The sequence below is a fragment of the Camellia sinensis genome, chromosome 14 (assembly GCF_055761805.1).
Source record: "Camellia sinensis isolate YWXY chromosome 14, ASM5576180v1, whole genome shotgun sequence".
In the NCBI taxonomy this organism is placed as follows: domain Eukaryota; kingdom Viridiplantae; phylum Streptophyta; class Magnoliopsida; order Ericales; family Theaceae; genus Camellia; species Camellia sinensis.
Genome location: NC_138974.1, coordinates 70,554,992 through 70,572,756, shown reverse-complemented (window position 1 = coordinate 70,572,756; position 17,765 = coordinate 70,554,992). Strand labels below are relative to the sequence as shown.

The 17,765-nt window shown below is 34.3% G+C and overlaps 1 protein-coding gene across 2 annotated transcripts; it reads left to right on the top strand.

Moving 5' to 3' along the window:
• Positions 1 to 13,208: 13,208 nt before the first annotated feature.
• LOC114263127 (UPSTREAM OF FLC protein (DUF966)) lies at positions 13,209 to 17,119 on the top strand. Of its 2 annotated transcripts, XM_028203617.2 has the most exons (5): positions 13,209 to 13,332; positions 13,431 to 13,663; positions 13,828 to 13,897; positions 13,971 to 14,864; positions 16,663 to 17,119. In XM_028203617.2, the coding sequence occupies exons 2-5, from the start codon at positions 13,435 to 13,437 to the stop codon at positions 16,862 to 16,864; spliced, it is 1,395 nt and encodes a 464-aa protein (XP_028059418.2). In that variant the 5' UTR covers positions 13,209 to 13,332; positions 13,431 to 13,434; the 3' UTR covers positions 16,865 to 17,119. The 2 variants fall into 2 exon arrangements, with proteins under 2 accessions (XP_028059418.2, XP_028059419.2); XM_028203618.2 differs by having other exon boundaries at positions 13,243 to 13,663.
• The last annotated feature ends 646 nt before the right edge of the window (positions 17,120 to 17,765 follow it).

Genomic DNA, 17,765 nt, shown 5'->3' with positions numbered 1-17,765 from the left:
TTACCTCGGTCTCGCTTCGGTGAGCCGTTTTTCTTCTCATGTTTCGATGCCTTTGTCCCCGGCGTATCCTCTTTTACTCTGGCATATTTCTCGATCCATGCCATGAGCTCCTCCATATTTTTTGGCAAAGTCTTTGCCAGCAACTTCCAAAGCATGCAATTATCCTCCAAACCGTTCTTAAAAGATACAACCGCCAACTCTTGGTTACATGCTGGTATTTGGTTGAACACCTCGTAATACCTTTTGGCATAAGCCCTGAGGCTTTCACTCTTGCCAATTTTTAAAGCCATCAGGGAGTCTACCCTCAATGGCTGTAGTTTGTTTGTAACAAACCTGGCCACAAACATCTCGGTCAGGCCTTTTCAACTTTTCACAGTTCCTTTAGGCAATTTGTGAAACCAATCTAATGCAATTTCTCCAAAAGATGAGGGGAACACCTTGTAGAGCAACGGTTCATTCCCGATATACAGTGCCATTGAATTCAAATATAAGCCAACGTGAAACTTCAAATCGGACTTACCATCATATATCTGGAACCTCGGCATGTGAGATCTTTTTAGGGCCTCAAACTTATCCAACTTTACTGAGAACGACGTTATCGGCTTAATCGAAGATGTGACCTCAACATCTTATCGTGTCCTTTGGAGGTAGTCCCTTAAATCCTTCGTAGTCTGTCCAGGAGCTCGGCTGTCAAAGGATTTCAGTCTTTTTGGTACACTGCTCCCGGTGTCATTATGAGTCCTCTTGGACCTCTTTTCATTCATCATGTCAAAACAAAACTGATTTCCTTGAACATGCTGATGTTCCTTGACATAAGTTTCTTTGGCACGAGGTGTCTTCTGAGACTCTTCTCTCATCGATTCTCCTTGCCCAACCTCTCGTGAAGGCCAATGCGAATGCTCATTTGTCTTGTCATGCTAAGAAACTGCAGGGACTGCTTTCTGCCTCCCTTTCTGGGCGTTGTTCTTGGCTGCTGGAATCGATGTGTCCTCCAATGGGAACGGTGGCTGTATAATGTTATTTTGCATCATGAAATTGACAATTGTTTGTAGGTCTGCTAATTTGTTTAACATTCCCTTCATCTCGCCATCCCTCCTTAGGCATATCTATCTTTCCATACCTGGAGGTCATTTTCGTTGTAATACTCACCTTGGCCTGCCTTCTTTGGTACGTCTCCTTCTTAGCCGACGTCCTTTTTCTCGGGATTTTGCTCACAGGGTTCTTCATTACAGTTCTCTTCCTCTACGTTAGGATTAGTGTGTTTGCCACTCCCACTAAGGATGTCGTCCCCGACCTTTTTTTTATACCCGTCGTTGGCCATCTATTCTCCTTACATTCCCACAGCCAGCGCCAAATTGTGGGTATTGATTTTTAGCCACACAACCAAACAGGAAATACTCAGCAGGAGAGCACGGGCAGAATAGATTAAGCCCAAATAACCTGCCACAAAAAGATAAGAGTCCGGCAGTGGCTCGTCTACCCAAGGGCACTTTGACGATCAAATCAATAATTATCTCTCAAAGATAGCCAATAGTACTTAACTCACTAGACAGAGTATAAAAAACATACCTTAAACCCACAAGGGTGCCCTGTTTTTATAACTAGCACTAACATGATCCCTGTAGAAGTTTACCTTCAATGGACTTTGGCTCAATACTCATCTTGGTCTCCCAGCTAGATAGAAATAAACTTCTTAAAAGTTTTATCTTTATCTGAACTAAGGTCCTCCCTAGTTCTAGGACTCATGTCCCCTATCCCCTCATCTCGGACCTAGTCGAAATCACCTCGGCGTCATGACCAAGACACGTGACACCTCGGCTGACACTCCGACATCACCTTGACCACGTTCTGTTATTTTACAAAATACGTCCCCACATTTGATTAATTTAATTTTTTTCATAAATAATTTATCAAATAAATTTTATAATATGAAGAATTTATATTATTAAAATATTTCCGGAATAACGACCACGGGCTCACAGAAAGGACCCTTACCCCTTGCGCCCCGGTGAACTAGAGACATTGGCGTGTAAGAGTCAAAGCATGTGCACCTCCACGTGGGATTGCGCTTGGGAGCGTATGGGCCAATGAGTCTGAACTTTGGACTTTTTTGCCGATAACTTTGACTATCTGTCACCAAACCTATGATATTGTAATAATTACATATATTTTATGAACTTTAAAAAAATTAATAATTTAAATTCACTTCACCCATAAATTTTATATTTTATTAATTTAATTTTCATTACAAAAATATATTTAAAATAAATTACAAGTTAATGGTGAGTGACAAACATTCATTTAAGAAAAAAGATCGACAGTTTTAATAGTTTTAGTTAGTGTATGAGTTTTATGTAATGTAATGTTTTGACTTTAATTTTTTTTTTTTCACATTATTAATATCCTTTTAAAATTTTTAAATTAAAAAAATGTATCATTTATGTTCATTTAACGTTGATTCATAATATTTTGTTTTTTAATATAATATAAAAGGTGTAATAATATAATTAACACTGAAAATGTTGTCGACAAGTTGAATTATTTGGAAATGTTGTTATTTATTTATTTATTTTTTTTGTTTGAGTCCAACTCTGTTCAGCTTTTTGGTACACTCCAATTGGGTGTTCACCAGGCCCCACACCACTTCACGTCTTCTACAGTACATTCGATCTCCATCATCGCAAAACGACGACCGTCAGATCTAAACGAGACAAATCACATGTACAACAATACACCCCATCAAAAAGATATGGCCTCATTAACCTGCAGATCTGTCTTGTACCCCCCTGTCTCTCTTCTACGATCCGGGCCGTCCGCTTGGTTCGATCAATCTCGCGGTGTCTCATTGATGATTGGATGGACCTCCTTTTACATTTTGTATGGATTCTAGGACTTGTCAACGATCCTGTGAAAAGTTATTTGAAGGTACACATAAGTAGGGGTGTGCGCGGTGCGGGTCGGTGCGGTTTGAGAGAAAAATAGAAACCGTATGGCGGGTGGCGGATTGATAAAAGTGTCACTAGCATTTGTCATTTTCCTTATCAAAAACCGGCGGTTCGGTTGGCATATAATGGCGGATTTGCCTTAGCGGTTCGGACAGATTGGCGGTTTATAAAAAATATAATTCAAATTACAAAATTTAAATCAAAGAGTAAAAAAAAGACGAGAGATACCGTGATGTTAAGCATCTTGCGAAGTTTTCTTCTGATGCAACAAGTGTAGCAACAACATGATAATATCAACGACTATGCCATCAGTTCATTACAAGCATCTGTGAAAGCTACAATGATCAAATACAATACATAAAATTCCCCTCGAGCAATAATGTAATACTATATTCTAAGGTATAGAACAACAAGCAAACTTAAGTAAAAAAGAATTTTTAGAATCTTATAAAAACATGATTTAATAGCGGTGCGGGTCGGTGCGGTTTGGAAGAAAAATAGAAACCGGCGGATTGATAAAAGTGTCACTAGAATTTGCCATTTTTCTTACCAAAAACCGGCGGTTCGATTGATAAATAATAACAAATTTGCCTTGGCGGTGCGGTTCGGTGCGGTTTTGACGGTTTCAGCGGTTTCGGCGGTATTATGCACACCCCTACACATAAGCATAGCATGCGGTGCTTGGTGAAAATATTTTCACATAATAGAAATGTTTGGAAAGATAATTCGGTTACAATAATTATTAAAAAATAAAATATTATATTATATTATATTTATAATTATTTTATTTTTTTCTCATAATTATTAAATTAATTATAAAAAACTAGCCAACTTCATAAACATAACTACTTTATCAAATTAAAATAGTCAAAAAAATTAAATAATCAATTAAAATAACTAACTTCTCAAATAAGGTTTAATGTCCAAGACAATCTAATAATTTTTTCCATCATAAGTTTTATTTTGGTGTGAGGCAAGTACACTAACATTCTTGCAAAACAGTACAAAAGGTGAAATGTAAGTGGTTAATTAAAAAAATTAAAAAGATTTGAGGATTGTAACAATTTTGTCAATTTAAATTTTAAAATTTTCATCTTCTCATTTTTATTAAGAAAAATTGAAGAAAAAAAATTATTTTAATCATTACACTAAAATTGCCGGATGGTGTTTGGGATGATGATTTTAGTCAATAAAGATTAAAAAAAAAAAACGATTAAAATAGTTAATAAAATAAAATATTACATATACACAACCATTTTAATTGAAAAAATTAAAATTATTTTGTTACAACAATTAATTTATAAATTTTATTTCATAATTTCTAAAAAAATAATATTTACACATTCAGTTATATTAAATAAATATATTTTTAATAAGAATTTTAATGCATATAATATCGATGATTATATTTTATGTACTGTGCAAGCAAATTTATTTTATTGTAAAGAGTATTAGGGGTATTTGAAATGATATAAATAAGTATATATTTTTTATTTTTTATAAATAAATATATAAATAAGTATATATTTTTTATTTTTTATAAATAAATATATAAAAAAAATAAAAAGATAATACCATTAAAAAAATAAAAATATATATTTTTATGGGAGGTGCTATAATACCACAATAGCGCGATCATCATTTGCAGTAGTCAATGGTTGGTGGAGCTAATAAAGAACCATGGTCAAACTCTTTGACGATTTGAATTTTCAAGTACTGTTTTAAAATCGCAAAATTGGAGACGCAGGCACTTGGATCACTTTTTCGTTAAACAAGAGTTGTTTTAAGGTGGAGAAATTACAAATCAGGTTTTATTTTTAAAAATAATTATATATTTATTAAAAAATTTATAATTTTAATAATTAAAATTTACCATGAATTTGAAGGAGAAAAAAATTTGACTCATCCACTGATTTCCCTTTTAAGAATTGGGATTTTTATTTTTATTTTTTTATAAAAAAAGTGCAAAAGAATGAATGGAATAATTTACTATTTTGTATTAATTTGAGCAGTGCTATTTGTACTTATCTTTTTTCTTAAGACCACCGATCTCTTTTCTTTTTTTTTTTAAGTTTCAATTTTGTCCGAATATGAACTTCCAAATTTACCATCATTCCTAACCTTTCAACCATAATTTTTCAAAGCCTAAATCACTTTCGGCTATAGCATTCATCCTCTAGCAACCTTCCACCCCTCTACAACACCATTGATGTTGCTTCTCCTCTACTGTCGCACCGCTGCTATCACCGCCCACTACCCACTGCCGCTGCCACCATTATCTAAACCCTAACCCTAGATCTCGTGCCCTCTTTCTCAACTCACCATTGCCAGCAGAGAGTGTATGTGTGAAAGAGAGAGTCACGAAGAAAAAGAAAAAGACGAAGAGAGAGAGCTCGTGAGTTCAGTGGACGGAGATGTTGTCCAAATTGAGAAATTAAATAAATAGATTCACGAATAAATCAAAATTATATACCAAGAACACATGTTGAGAATTACAACTGAATTACAACAAACATACATCATACAATAAAATAGTAAAAAAAGCAAATCGAAGTCTGCACGGTAGCAGTTTCTTTAAAACAGATTTTTCCCGCCTCATGGGTTAAGTGCTTGAGGAATTCTGGTGTCTGTTTCTCAGGATACGACGGTCAAAACCAACTACGGCAGAAGCACTCTCTGTCTAGCTTAGCAAACAAAAACCGTGGCAATACTCTCTCACCATAGGAATTTTTCTGACAAACTAACTTGTAAAATGGAAGCAAAAATTTCTGTGTTGAGACTAGACAGGAGGGTCTCAATTTATACATGTATAAAGGAGAGAGGAAGAGCCTCCAACCTTTATGGCTGGTCACTAATGCACCATTAACCTGTCTTTATGGCTGATTACTAATGCACCATTAACCTCTGCAATAATGCAGGAGGTACAAACATATTATACACACTAATCCCACTACCTTTTTCATGAAGCTAACTTCATAAAGCAATTTCTCATTCAATTTTTAATGATTTTTGGCTATTCTTTTTGTGATGTAAAGATCTCATTGCAAAGTATCTAAACCCACTTGGACTCAACACAATAAATGATTGAGACCCACTTTAATATTTAATTAAAGTCACCAAAAACTCATTTTTTTCAACAATTCCCCATATGAATAAAATTGATCGAATGACTCAACAAACGGACACCGTTCAACAATAATGATTCAGAGAGAGAGTACAATGGACTAACCCCGACATTAGAGAAAGTAGCTTGTGGCTTTGAACCTCTCCCAGTGAAAACCTATCGAGTTTACTGGCTAATTAGTGAATATGACATCTTGAACTGCTCTGCCGTTTATGTAAACTGAGGCAATAGATCTCACACGGGAATTACTCCTACCACCATTCTGTTCTCATTGGTGTGCCTTGTATGGCCCCGAGCACTAGCCTGGTTCAACAAGTGGTTTCAAAAAATTTTGGCCTCCCAATTCTTCTAGAAGCGGTCCCACTTCACACTCACATAGGTGACTCTTCAAAGTATCCTGCTATGCCCTGTTTGAATCCTCAACATATAAGAGTCATTAAAAGCTTTGCTTAACCTTCACTCCCGCAGGCATCACTGCTTAAAGGAATGGCTAGAGGGTTTTGCCCCTACAGTGACCTACCATTGTTACACGAAATTAGGTTGTCCCATTGAACCTAGATCCTGGGATCTCTAATCAACTAGGTTGGGTTTTCATTCCGATAACTTCCAAAGGCCTTAACTTCATTCCTTTTGACGACGTCTCAACTAACACTCGATTTAACCATTTGGTTAGCGGATCCACAATGTTGTCCTTAGACTTTACATAGTCTATAGAGACAACTCCATTCAAGAGTAGTTATCGTATGGAATTATATCTACGACAGATATGTCTAGACTTTCTATTATACATATTACTCTGTGTCCTACCAGTTGCAGATTGACTATCACAATAAATACAAATAGCTGACACAGATTTAGACCAATGTGGGATATCTTCAATGAAATGGCAAAGCCATTCAGTTTCTTCCGTTGCTTTATCTAAAGCAATAAACTCTAATTTTATCGTTAATCTAGATATACAAGTTTGCTTGGAAGATTTCCAAGACACGGTTATCCCACCAAGAGTAAACACATATCCACTAGTGGACTTTGAGTCCTTTATATCTGATATCCAATTCGCATCACTATACCCTTCTAATACCGCTGGGTATCTGGTATAATGCAGCCCATAACCCTAGATGTAGCATAGATAACCTAACACTCGCATAATGCCCCTCAAATGAGTAGCATTCGGATTACGCGTGTATCTACTAAGCCTGTTAATAGAGTAGGCTATATCCGGCCTTGTACAGCTCATTAAATACATCAAACTTCCAATGACCCGAGAATATTCTAGCTGAGTGACACTCGCACCATTATTCTTGGTCAAGTGTAGACTCATGTCTACCGATGTCCTAAACACATTTCTATCTGATTTATCAAATTTCTCAAGTATTTTCTCAACAATACTTAGAGTTTAACAATCTCTTGGTAGTTCGAATCATCTCATCATTATTACCAACAATGAGTATGCCATCTACATATAGATACAAAATGATATAACCTCTATCAGTGTCTTTGACATATACGTATTTGTCATACTCATTGATTTTGAACCCATTTGACAACATAACGTTGTCAAACTTCCCATGCTATTGCTTGGGAGTATGCTTCAAACCATACAATAATTTGACAAGCTTATAGACTTTCTTATTTTGTCCTGGAGCTAAGAACCCCTCGAGTTGCTCCATGTAGATTTCTTCATCTAAATCTCCATTCAAGAAAGCTGTCTTTACGTCCATCTGATGTATCTCCAGACAACGTAATGCTACTATTATAATTACCTTGCGAATGGATGTAATCCTTGTCACAGATAAATACGTATCAAAATAATCCAGGCCTTCTCACTGCATGTGTCCTTTGATAACTAGCCTTGCTTTATACTTATCAATTGACCCATCCGCTTTTATCTTTCTTTAAAGATCCGCTTACTTCCCAAGGCCTTACTACTTAGAGGTAGATCAACCAACTCCCAAGTATGATTTTGTAGGATGGAGTAAATTTTACTCTTAATTGCTTTTTTCCACAAAAAACTTTCAGATGAAATCACAACTTCATAAAACGTTCAAGGTTCTCTCTCTAACACATAAGTCAAGAAATCTGGGCAAAAGGACTTGGCAGTCTTATCCCTCTTACTCCTTCTTGGCTCATCTACTTCCTCAGTTTGATCATCAACTTGATCATCTAAGTGATCATCTGTTTGATCAGTTATGTGATCATTGTCAGCTTCAACCTCTTCCATGGAACTCGGAATCCTTTCTTGGAGACGATGAGGAAATACATCTTCAAAGAAAGATGCATTTCTTAATTCTAGTATAGTATTCTTGTGTATATTTGGAATAGCATATTTAAACACAAGAAATCGATATGCACTGCTATTATGTGCATAACCATTGAATACAAAGTCCATGGATTTTTAGGCTTATCCTAACCCCGTTGGGTTTAGGTATCGCCACCTTTTGCATGACACTCCCACATTTGTAGAATTTATAGAAAGGATTTTGGCCTTTTCCAAAAATTCATACAGGGTCTTTAAATAATTTCTTGTCTTACAATGATTATGAAACTCTCAAAATCATATTACAGTAAATATATTCCCAGAATGTCATCAATCGAATTAGGCACCCAAACATATTTGGTCTAACCTATTACTCTGAAGCCAATAGTCTTACTATTAGGAAACACAAATCTAGTATTTAATAGTCTACTATTCAGAACTTCATAACAAGGCCAGTAGTCTTATCACTAGGAATCACTAATTTCTCAGTATGTGATCAGTGGACTTTTTACTACTAGGAATCATAATGTCTTAACTTGTGATCAATAGTCACTTTACTACAAGGAATCACAACTTCCTGACATAGGAACAATAGACTCTTTTATTACTCGGAATCATCATGTCTTGACATATGATTAGTAGCCTCTCAACTACTAGGAACCACCATGTCTTGACATATGATTAGAATGATCTGGAATTTAAAAATTCAAAATTATATTCACCCACCCTAATGGGTCGTCTCATCTTAGCTTTCAAGCAAAGTCACATAGCAATCATATATGCTATAATTGACACAAGGATAATATACTAATCGCCTCTGATTAATTCAGAGATATTATTATTGGATCTTATGATTTCCTTTAATCACACTTGATCTTTCTAGGTCTTCCTTTAAGAACCTTACAAGGCTTTAAGGTTGGCAGGTGGAACAACATTTCTGTTGTTGCCTCTTGAAGCCATTTTCTAGAAAATCACAACAGAATTTTACTATTCTGTTTTTTCAAAAACTAAACTTAATACTAGAAAATCCTAAAGTCTGAAATTTAATTCAAAATCGATCTTATCACTTATCCTAGAATCGAACATGGTCAATAAAGTTTCAGGAAGACTGGAGGGGTCACACTGGTCTCACTTAAGACCCAGTTAACCTTAGGCAAAACTTTCAAGAGCATGTTGACTCCTAGTCCATAAGAAACAAATTTAGAACAAATAAGAACTACTCTTTAGCCAAGGCTAAATACTTTGGTTTCTATTACAAAAAACCAAACAAATTCCAAACTTATATACCAAGAACGCATGCTGAGAATTACAACTAAATTATAACAGATGTACACAATACAATAAAATGGTAAAGAAAGCAAACCGAAACCCACACGGTAAGAGTTTCCTTAAAACAGATTTTCGTCCCCTCACGAGTCGCGTGTTTGAGGAATTCCGGCATCTGTCTCCCAGGATATGACGGGCAAAAACTAGCTACAGTAAAAGCACTCTTTGTCTATCTTAGCGAACAAAAACCGTGGTAGCACTCTCTCACTGTAGGAACTTTCTGGCAAACTAACTTGTAAAATGAAAGCAAAAATTTCTGTGTTGAGACTAGACAGGAGGGTCTCAATTTATACATGTATAAGGGAGAGAGGAAGAGCCTCCAGCCTTTATGGCTGGTCACTAATGCACCATTAACTTGCCTTTATGACTGGTCACTAATGCACCATTAACCTATGCAATAATGCAGGAGTTACAAACGTATTATACACACTAATCCCACTACCTCTTTCATGAAGCTAACTTCATGAGGCAATTTTTTATTCAATTCTCAATGGTTTTTAGCTATTCTTTTTGTGGTGTAAAAATCTCATTGCAAAGTATCTAGACCCACTTGGACCCAACACAATAAATGGCTGAGACCCACTTTAGTATTTAATTAAAGTCACCAAAAATCTATTTTTTCCAATAGGAGATTGAGCCCTCTTTTCTTCTTCTCTCTTTTTCCAGATCTGGTTTGCGATGGGGAAAGGCAAGTAGGGGTAACGGTGAAAGGACGATTAAAGGAGGTCGATTGGGAGAAGAAGAAAAGGTGATTGTGGGAGGTCACCAATGAAGGAAGGGGGGTCATCGGCGGTGGTAGGAGTGAGGGAAGAAGAAGAAGAGAAAAGAAGGGGGGGCGAGGGGCTGTGGGTTGGCCACCGATGATGGTTGCTCGAGTTGGTGGGGATGGGATTAAGGTTAAGGTTAGGGTTTGGGCTTGGATTTGGGGTTAAGGAGAGGGGTAGGAAGAGGAGAAGAGGTGAGAGAAGGGGAAGAAGAAGAAGAAGACAAATAAAGAAAAGAAAAGAGGAGGGAAGAAGGGAGGGAGGGCGCGTGGCTCACGAGAGCAGCGCCACCAGCGGTAAAAGAAGAAGAAGAGTTGGATCTAAAGAATATGGGTGTATTTGGTATTAAAGTGGGAGTTTAAAGAGATTATGATGGGATTTCAATTATGTGAGTGTGGGTTCAAAGAATGGGTGTCCAAAGTAAATAGGTAGGGAAACTTAGCAGTCCTCATTAATTTTTAAATTTTTTTATTTAAATTTCAACTTTCCAAAATAGGTCTAAGAGTATTTTTTTTTATGTATTAAAACGTTTTATTAAGAATTTTTTCTAAAAATATTATATAATTCAAATTCATTTTGTATATGAAATTTATAATATACTAATTAAATCTCAATTATACATTTTTTTAGTAAACGTAGTTTTTATGTGTACATATATATATTAGAGCTTTCTTAATTTAAACTCGATTCATTTATTTAAGTAACAAACATAAATTTAACTTTTGAGTTTTTTTTTTTTTAAGTAATTGAGTTGATCTCGAATAGAGTCAATTTTTTCCTTTAAAGCTTGTCTCGAGTTCAAGCAAGTTCAAAATTTTCAAATAACTAGGTCAAGTTTGAGTTTAATATTTTAAGCTCAACTAGTTCTTAATAAAATGAGTTCAATTTATAGTCTTAATTGTCGTAAACTGAGGACCCGGCCAACTTGTCTAATTTAATTTGATATTTTAAATATTTAAAATAAAGATACAGTTTATAGAATCAATTTAGGTTGATATTTTGAGTTGATTTAATTTTTTAGTAGAATTTGAAATAAAAATTTTTAGAACATCCTACCTTCATTTATAAAATATTAATTTTATTTTTTATATCATTTACATAATAAACTAAAAATAATATTATATTTCTTTTTATTGGGATGCACTTTATAATTAAAGAATAAAATGATATAATTTCATGCTTTTTGAGTCATAATTAAAAAAAAATTATAACCAAACAACACATATGACATAACCAAAGATATTATAAATCATAACTAAAATAATATTATAATTAAAAAAGAAAATTAATTATAATTAAAAAAATATAATTTAAGGATATATATGATAGAAAATGTGTATATTAAATTTATTTCATGATTAATGTCGCACTGACGTGCATTTGTCACATATGTCCATCTTTTTAAAAATGAGTCATTTAGTTTCATTAAAAAATAATTTAGAAAAAATACTAAATCATTTTATTTATTTATTATTTTTATAGCATTGCTCATAAATATAAAATTCTTTTCAGTCTTTATAAAAGAGATAATTTGTTGATTTTTGTTTAGTTATAATAAAAAAAACAATGATAAACAAAATAAATGTTTGCAAAAATTCTATAAAAGTTAAAATTCTTAAAAACATTTTTTTAGCAATTAAGCAATAATATGATAGATGTTCACTAAAAAATATTTGAAAAAATAAAATAAAATAAATACCAATAAATATTTAGGGTGCCAGATGTACAGAAAATAAAACAACTCTAATTTTGTTTGCTAGCTGTTGTCTGCGGCATCCTATTTTGAATCCCTGCTCCCTCTCTCCCCCCATCTGTTCACACCTGCTCCTCCCTCAAGTTCACACCCAACTCCCCTCAATCCCTCACCAAAATGAGTACCAATTTATTAAAGTTAAAAATCTTAATTTTAAGATGAAATTGACTTGTATTAGAGTGCAATTCAGCCTAACATATTTCATCAAATTTAAAATTTGATAAAAAACGTCAAACGAGGCGTTTCAATTCTTTCATTAAAATCATATCAAATAAAATTAAAATTAAAATTTTCATCAAATGAAAGAAATCTTTTATTTTTCATCAAATTTAAATTTATCATTGGGCCGGACATCCTATCAGATGTCTTTTCGGATGTCCACCAATAGCAATTTTGATACCTTTTTTGTTCATATTCGAACGATCTCCAAAATATCTGTCCGGATGTTCTCCCAGACAATCGAGAATGTGAAAAAATTTGATAAAAATTATAATTTTAGCATTAGAGTGAACGGTATCAAATCAAATTTTTCAACAAAATTTTATTCAAATATGATAAAATTTTTGATTCACCGTAAGAGATGGTCTTATTGAACTGGTTTAGATTCAATTTAATAATGTAAATTATTCATGAAAAAATTAAATTGATCTAAAATCAATTTATACTATTAAATTATTTTCATCTATACAAAGCCTACATGTTTTCAACATTCATTCATCTATTATAATATATATGTTATTTAATTATATAATTATTTATGTATAAATAATTTAATCTTTTAAAAATGTTTGAATCCTTTTTTTTTGGAATGACCATCGCACCTTTAAAGTGATCTTAACTTTCTATGAATGTGTGAATCCTCATGTATAGGGTAAAATCTCAATCATTATTCTTTTATATATATATATATATATATATTTTTAATTTATCATATTATATCAACGATTCAAATTGTTAACCTGAATACATATTAATTTTATAATATACTTATTTATAAAATTAAGATTATTATTATTTTTTTTTTAAATTTTTTTTGGACAGACCAAAACAAATCCCTACCTCCGCCTCACCTTATAAACGTGACCCATCTCTTTCTCTCTCTAAACCTTTCCAATATCAAAAAAATTCAAAGCACATGAGTTGAATCTTTTACTCCCGCCTCGGTAAACACTCCTTACATGTCTATCCCATCCACTTTAAACCTTCCTCTGATTTCTTCGTAGAAGCTTTTACATTCCCTTCATTTTTTTTTTTTTGGCAGAGCAATGGCGGTCACTTCTAGAGGACGAACCACCACAGACCTCCAAATCTCCAAGAAATGGAAAGACAGAGAAACCAGTCCCGAACGCACCAAAGTCTGGACCGAACCTCCCAACAAGCTCAGGTCTGAGAGGAAAGTCCCCGTCGTTTACTACCTCTCTCGCAACGGCCAGCTCGAGCACCCCCATTTCATGGAGGTCCCTCTCTCCTCCCCTGAAGGTCTCTATCTCAGAGGTGAGAAACTCGTTGTTCAATTTTCCAACCTCTGTTTGACTGCTGAGAAAATTTAATTCAACCCATGCAAATTTTCATAAATTTTCTCGGCTACCAAACCGAGGTTTAGCTTACATTTGATTGTCATTGTAATTTGGGCTTTTCTCAACCTCTTTGTTCCTCAGATGTCATCAATCGCTTGAACTTCCTTCGTGGTAAAGGCATGGCTACCATGTATTCCTGGTCTTCCAAGCGGTACATTTCACTTCTACTTCTAGATTTCTACTTCATAGATACATACAGATACTGAATTTGAAGTTTGATTCAGGAGCTACAAGAATGGATTCGTGTGGCACGATTTGGCCGAGAACGATTTCATCTACCCAGCGCACGGACAAGAGTACGTTCTCAAAGGATCAGAGCTTCTGGACAGCGCTTCAATCTGCAAATCCGACGATTCGTTGTCTTCTAGTTTCAAGAAACCGCCGCCGGAGAATCAGAAATCCGGCGACGAGTGCGATTTCCCTGTGGTGGTGACGCGGCGGAGGAACCAATCCTGGAGCTCAATCGACCTCCACGAGTACAAAGTCTATAAGGCCGAGTGCACCGGCGAGTCAGCCGGAAGAGCCGCCGCCGACGCGTCCACTCAGACAGACGACAAGCGACGCCGTCGTCGAGCAATCAGAGAAATCGAAGAAGAAGAAGAAGAAGAGAAGAGCAAAGAATCGTGTGAGAATGAGAATCAGAGCACAGAGCTGAGCAGAGAGGAGATCTCTCCCCCGCCGTCCGATTCGAGCCCTGAAACCCTAGACTCCCTGATGAAGGCTGACGGTCGAGTCGTCCTGTGTCCTGAAATAGTCAACGAAGATCGGACGGCTGATAATCACCCAAGTGGACGGCTCAAGGCGGCGTCGGTTCTGATGCAGTTGATCACCTGCGGTTCGATCTCGTTCAAGGACTGTGGACCCACAACACAAGGGAAGGATACGGATCACCATCGGGGGTTCTCTTTGATTTCGCATTACAAGGCGAGGTTGCCACGTGGCGGCGGGGTTGCAAATCAGGTGGGGAAGGACGCAGAGGAAGCTATTGTGGAAAACCCTAGTTTTGTAGGAAGAGTTAAGATGGTGGAAGAAAAAGAGTACTTCAGTGGGAGCTTGATAGAGACAAAGAAGGAGGAATTTCCAGCACTGAAGAGGTGTTCATCTTACAATGCAGATAGGTAAGTGAGTGAATTCTTTTTTCGGTTCTCTTTTTTGTTTTTTTCTTTCGAAACTCAGTGTCACTAACTGTTTGTTTCAATATTTTCATGTTTTTCTGACATGCATACTCAGATTCACATGGATTACTTTTTGTTTGATTCTCTATCATCCATGCTCTACTGTTTGATCCTTTTTGTTTGTTACTTGATTTTATGATTGTTTTCTTTAGCTAAGAGCTAGACAAATTGAACTACTCATATTTTGTTTTCTCAATTGAGTTATTAGATCGAATTCACTGAGCTTAATAATATTTAAAATAAATAAATAAAAAGTAGAGCGTACTTTTTATTTTTTTACGAAAAGATGTGTAAAAAAATAGAGAGATGATGTGATGAAAAAAAGATAAAAAGATAAAAAATGTATCCTTATTTTGGATAGTCAAACTTGACCTAAAACTACGAGGTTAGATGCATGAGAGGTTTGGTTGAGAAAACTAATGCTACCTATACCAAAAATAATTTGTGTAAGTGTCAAAAATACAGTGTGACCGAACTACATTCATTTTGAAAAATGTGTACCCTTTTATAAAATTAAAAAAAAAAAAATTGCAATTGCAATTGAAAATTTTAATATTTTAGTATTTTTACTTTTATAGCTAATGACAAATAATTTTTTTGACTTTTTGGATTTATGTAATTAAAAAATTAACTCTTTTAAAACATCCCAATTAGCCTCAAATGAATACCCGCTGTGGTCGGCCAACTCAACTGGACTAAAGTGAGTCACAGTCAAATCGGGATCCGAACCGAGTCCACTTTTGCTTAGTTGGCCGATTATAGTTAGTTTGAACCATTAATGACACAATGACCCAAATTAATAAAAACAAACTCCATTGTGCACACACTTTTGCTAATTTTTCACCAGTTTTTAAAGTAGTTGTAGTTTGCTTATATTACCAATATCAGAAACAATGTTGCAAGGTTAAGATTTGTTTTTGAAACCATTCTTGCTTTAGTTTTTGATAAATGAAGTGCATTCTCTTTGTATGTGTAATTTCACAAAAAAAAACAGAGCCTTCAATCTCAGATTCCTTAACATGACACTTTCCTGTAGCCCTGTTTGTCCTAATTTCAGATTTGAAATCAAAGCATTGCACCATTTTAAACAAAAAAAGAATTGAAAAGAACAGCTTGCTTCGATGCCCAAACTTTCCCTCTTCACATCCCTGTTATCAACCAACCCAGAACACTTTTTTGGTAAATGGTCTCCATCAATTTGCTGCGCCAAGTTATCAATCATCACATTAACTTTGTTGCCCAACTATTCAGAAACTTTGGCTTATGTTCCATTTGCCTTCCAGATTAATTGTGAATTTATTTTGGATGTAACTCACCTTCTATTAAATTTAAATCTACGCATTATACTTTATTCTTGCAACAACATTAGAGGTTCGAAAATAACATTATGTAGTTAAAATTCATTTCAAATGTGAAACACACTATACAAAAATTGAATTCAGAGCAAATATCATTCTTTCGAGATAAATTTCTTGATTTTTTTTCCTTCTATTTTTTAATATTTTTTTTATATTACCTAACTAGCTTTTCTTTTGGGGGTCCACATTAATTAAGTTTAATAAGGAGTTGAATATATCATCATCCTAAAAAGATGAGTTGATATTTTACTGCCTCCTAAGTATTTAATATTTAATTAATACCCTATTAATAAACATACTTTTTCTTTTCAAAATAGTTTATCCATATAACAATGTTTTAAATATTTAACTGATTAATATTATTATTATTTTTAATTGTATAGGACCACAGAGTTGGAGGTGAAAGAGATGGAGGGAGTGAAAGCAAAATGCATACCAAGGAAGCCAAAGACAAGCCAGTCCAGCACCAGAAAAGAAGGCAATGTTAATGAGGTCCCTTGTAGTAGTAGTACTAATAATAATAGTAGTAATAGGAATCATCATCATGGTAGCAGCAAGAAACAAGTGGTCCAATCTCATTCCTAGACTACCATCGCTTTCACTATTTCTAGTTATAACTCTCAATTTATCTCAGGCAAACAAAACATAGAAAGTCCACTGTATGTAGTAACTATAATACATAGAGAGAGAGAGAGAGAGAGAGTTGACTTGCCCATCACGGCACGGCGTCAATTGATCGGAGAAAAGGTGGAGATTGCAGGGAAATTGATGGGAGTTGTTTTTGTTGAAGCTTGTTGTGGGGTTATTTGTCTCTTTCAGTTTGGAGCTTGCTTTCGGCTATCTCTATGTGGGTTTTTTATATGTTTCTAATTTTTTTTGGAAAATGTCTCGTAGCTCAAATTTTGTGGCTCAAAAGTGGCTCAAATGGCCAAAACGACGTCGTTTTGGCCATTTTTATGTTGTTTTGTACTCAAAACGACGTCGTTTTGGCCATTTGAGCCACTTTTGAGCCACAAAATTTGAGCTACGTAGCATTGTCGTTTTTTTTTGGGCCTCCTTTTGACAAGCTAACTATTTTAGCAAGTTATTTTAATTTTTAATTATTTTAATAAATTAAAATTTTGAGATATTTATACATAAATCTTAATTTATGAATTTATATTTCTTTAAATCTTAATTAAAATTTTTTGGACCTTCAAGTGTTATTAAAATTTTAATAGTCAAAATTGTTCTTTAAATAATGATTGTTCATCATTTATAATTATTCGTAAAGAAACATGATAATTTGATATTTATTTTGATTTTTAACATTTTAAAATATCAACTTTCAAATTGAAAAAATTAAAAACAAAATTATGTGTAAAAATAAATTAATGGTTTTTTTTTTGAAAATATTAAAAAAAAAATGAATTATTTTTTTGTGTAAAATTGAAAATTGTATGTTTATAAAGGAGTATGATGATGGAACATTAATGTATAAAACTAA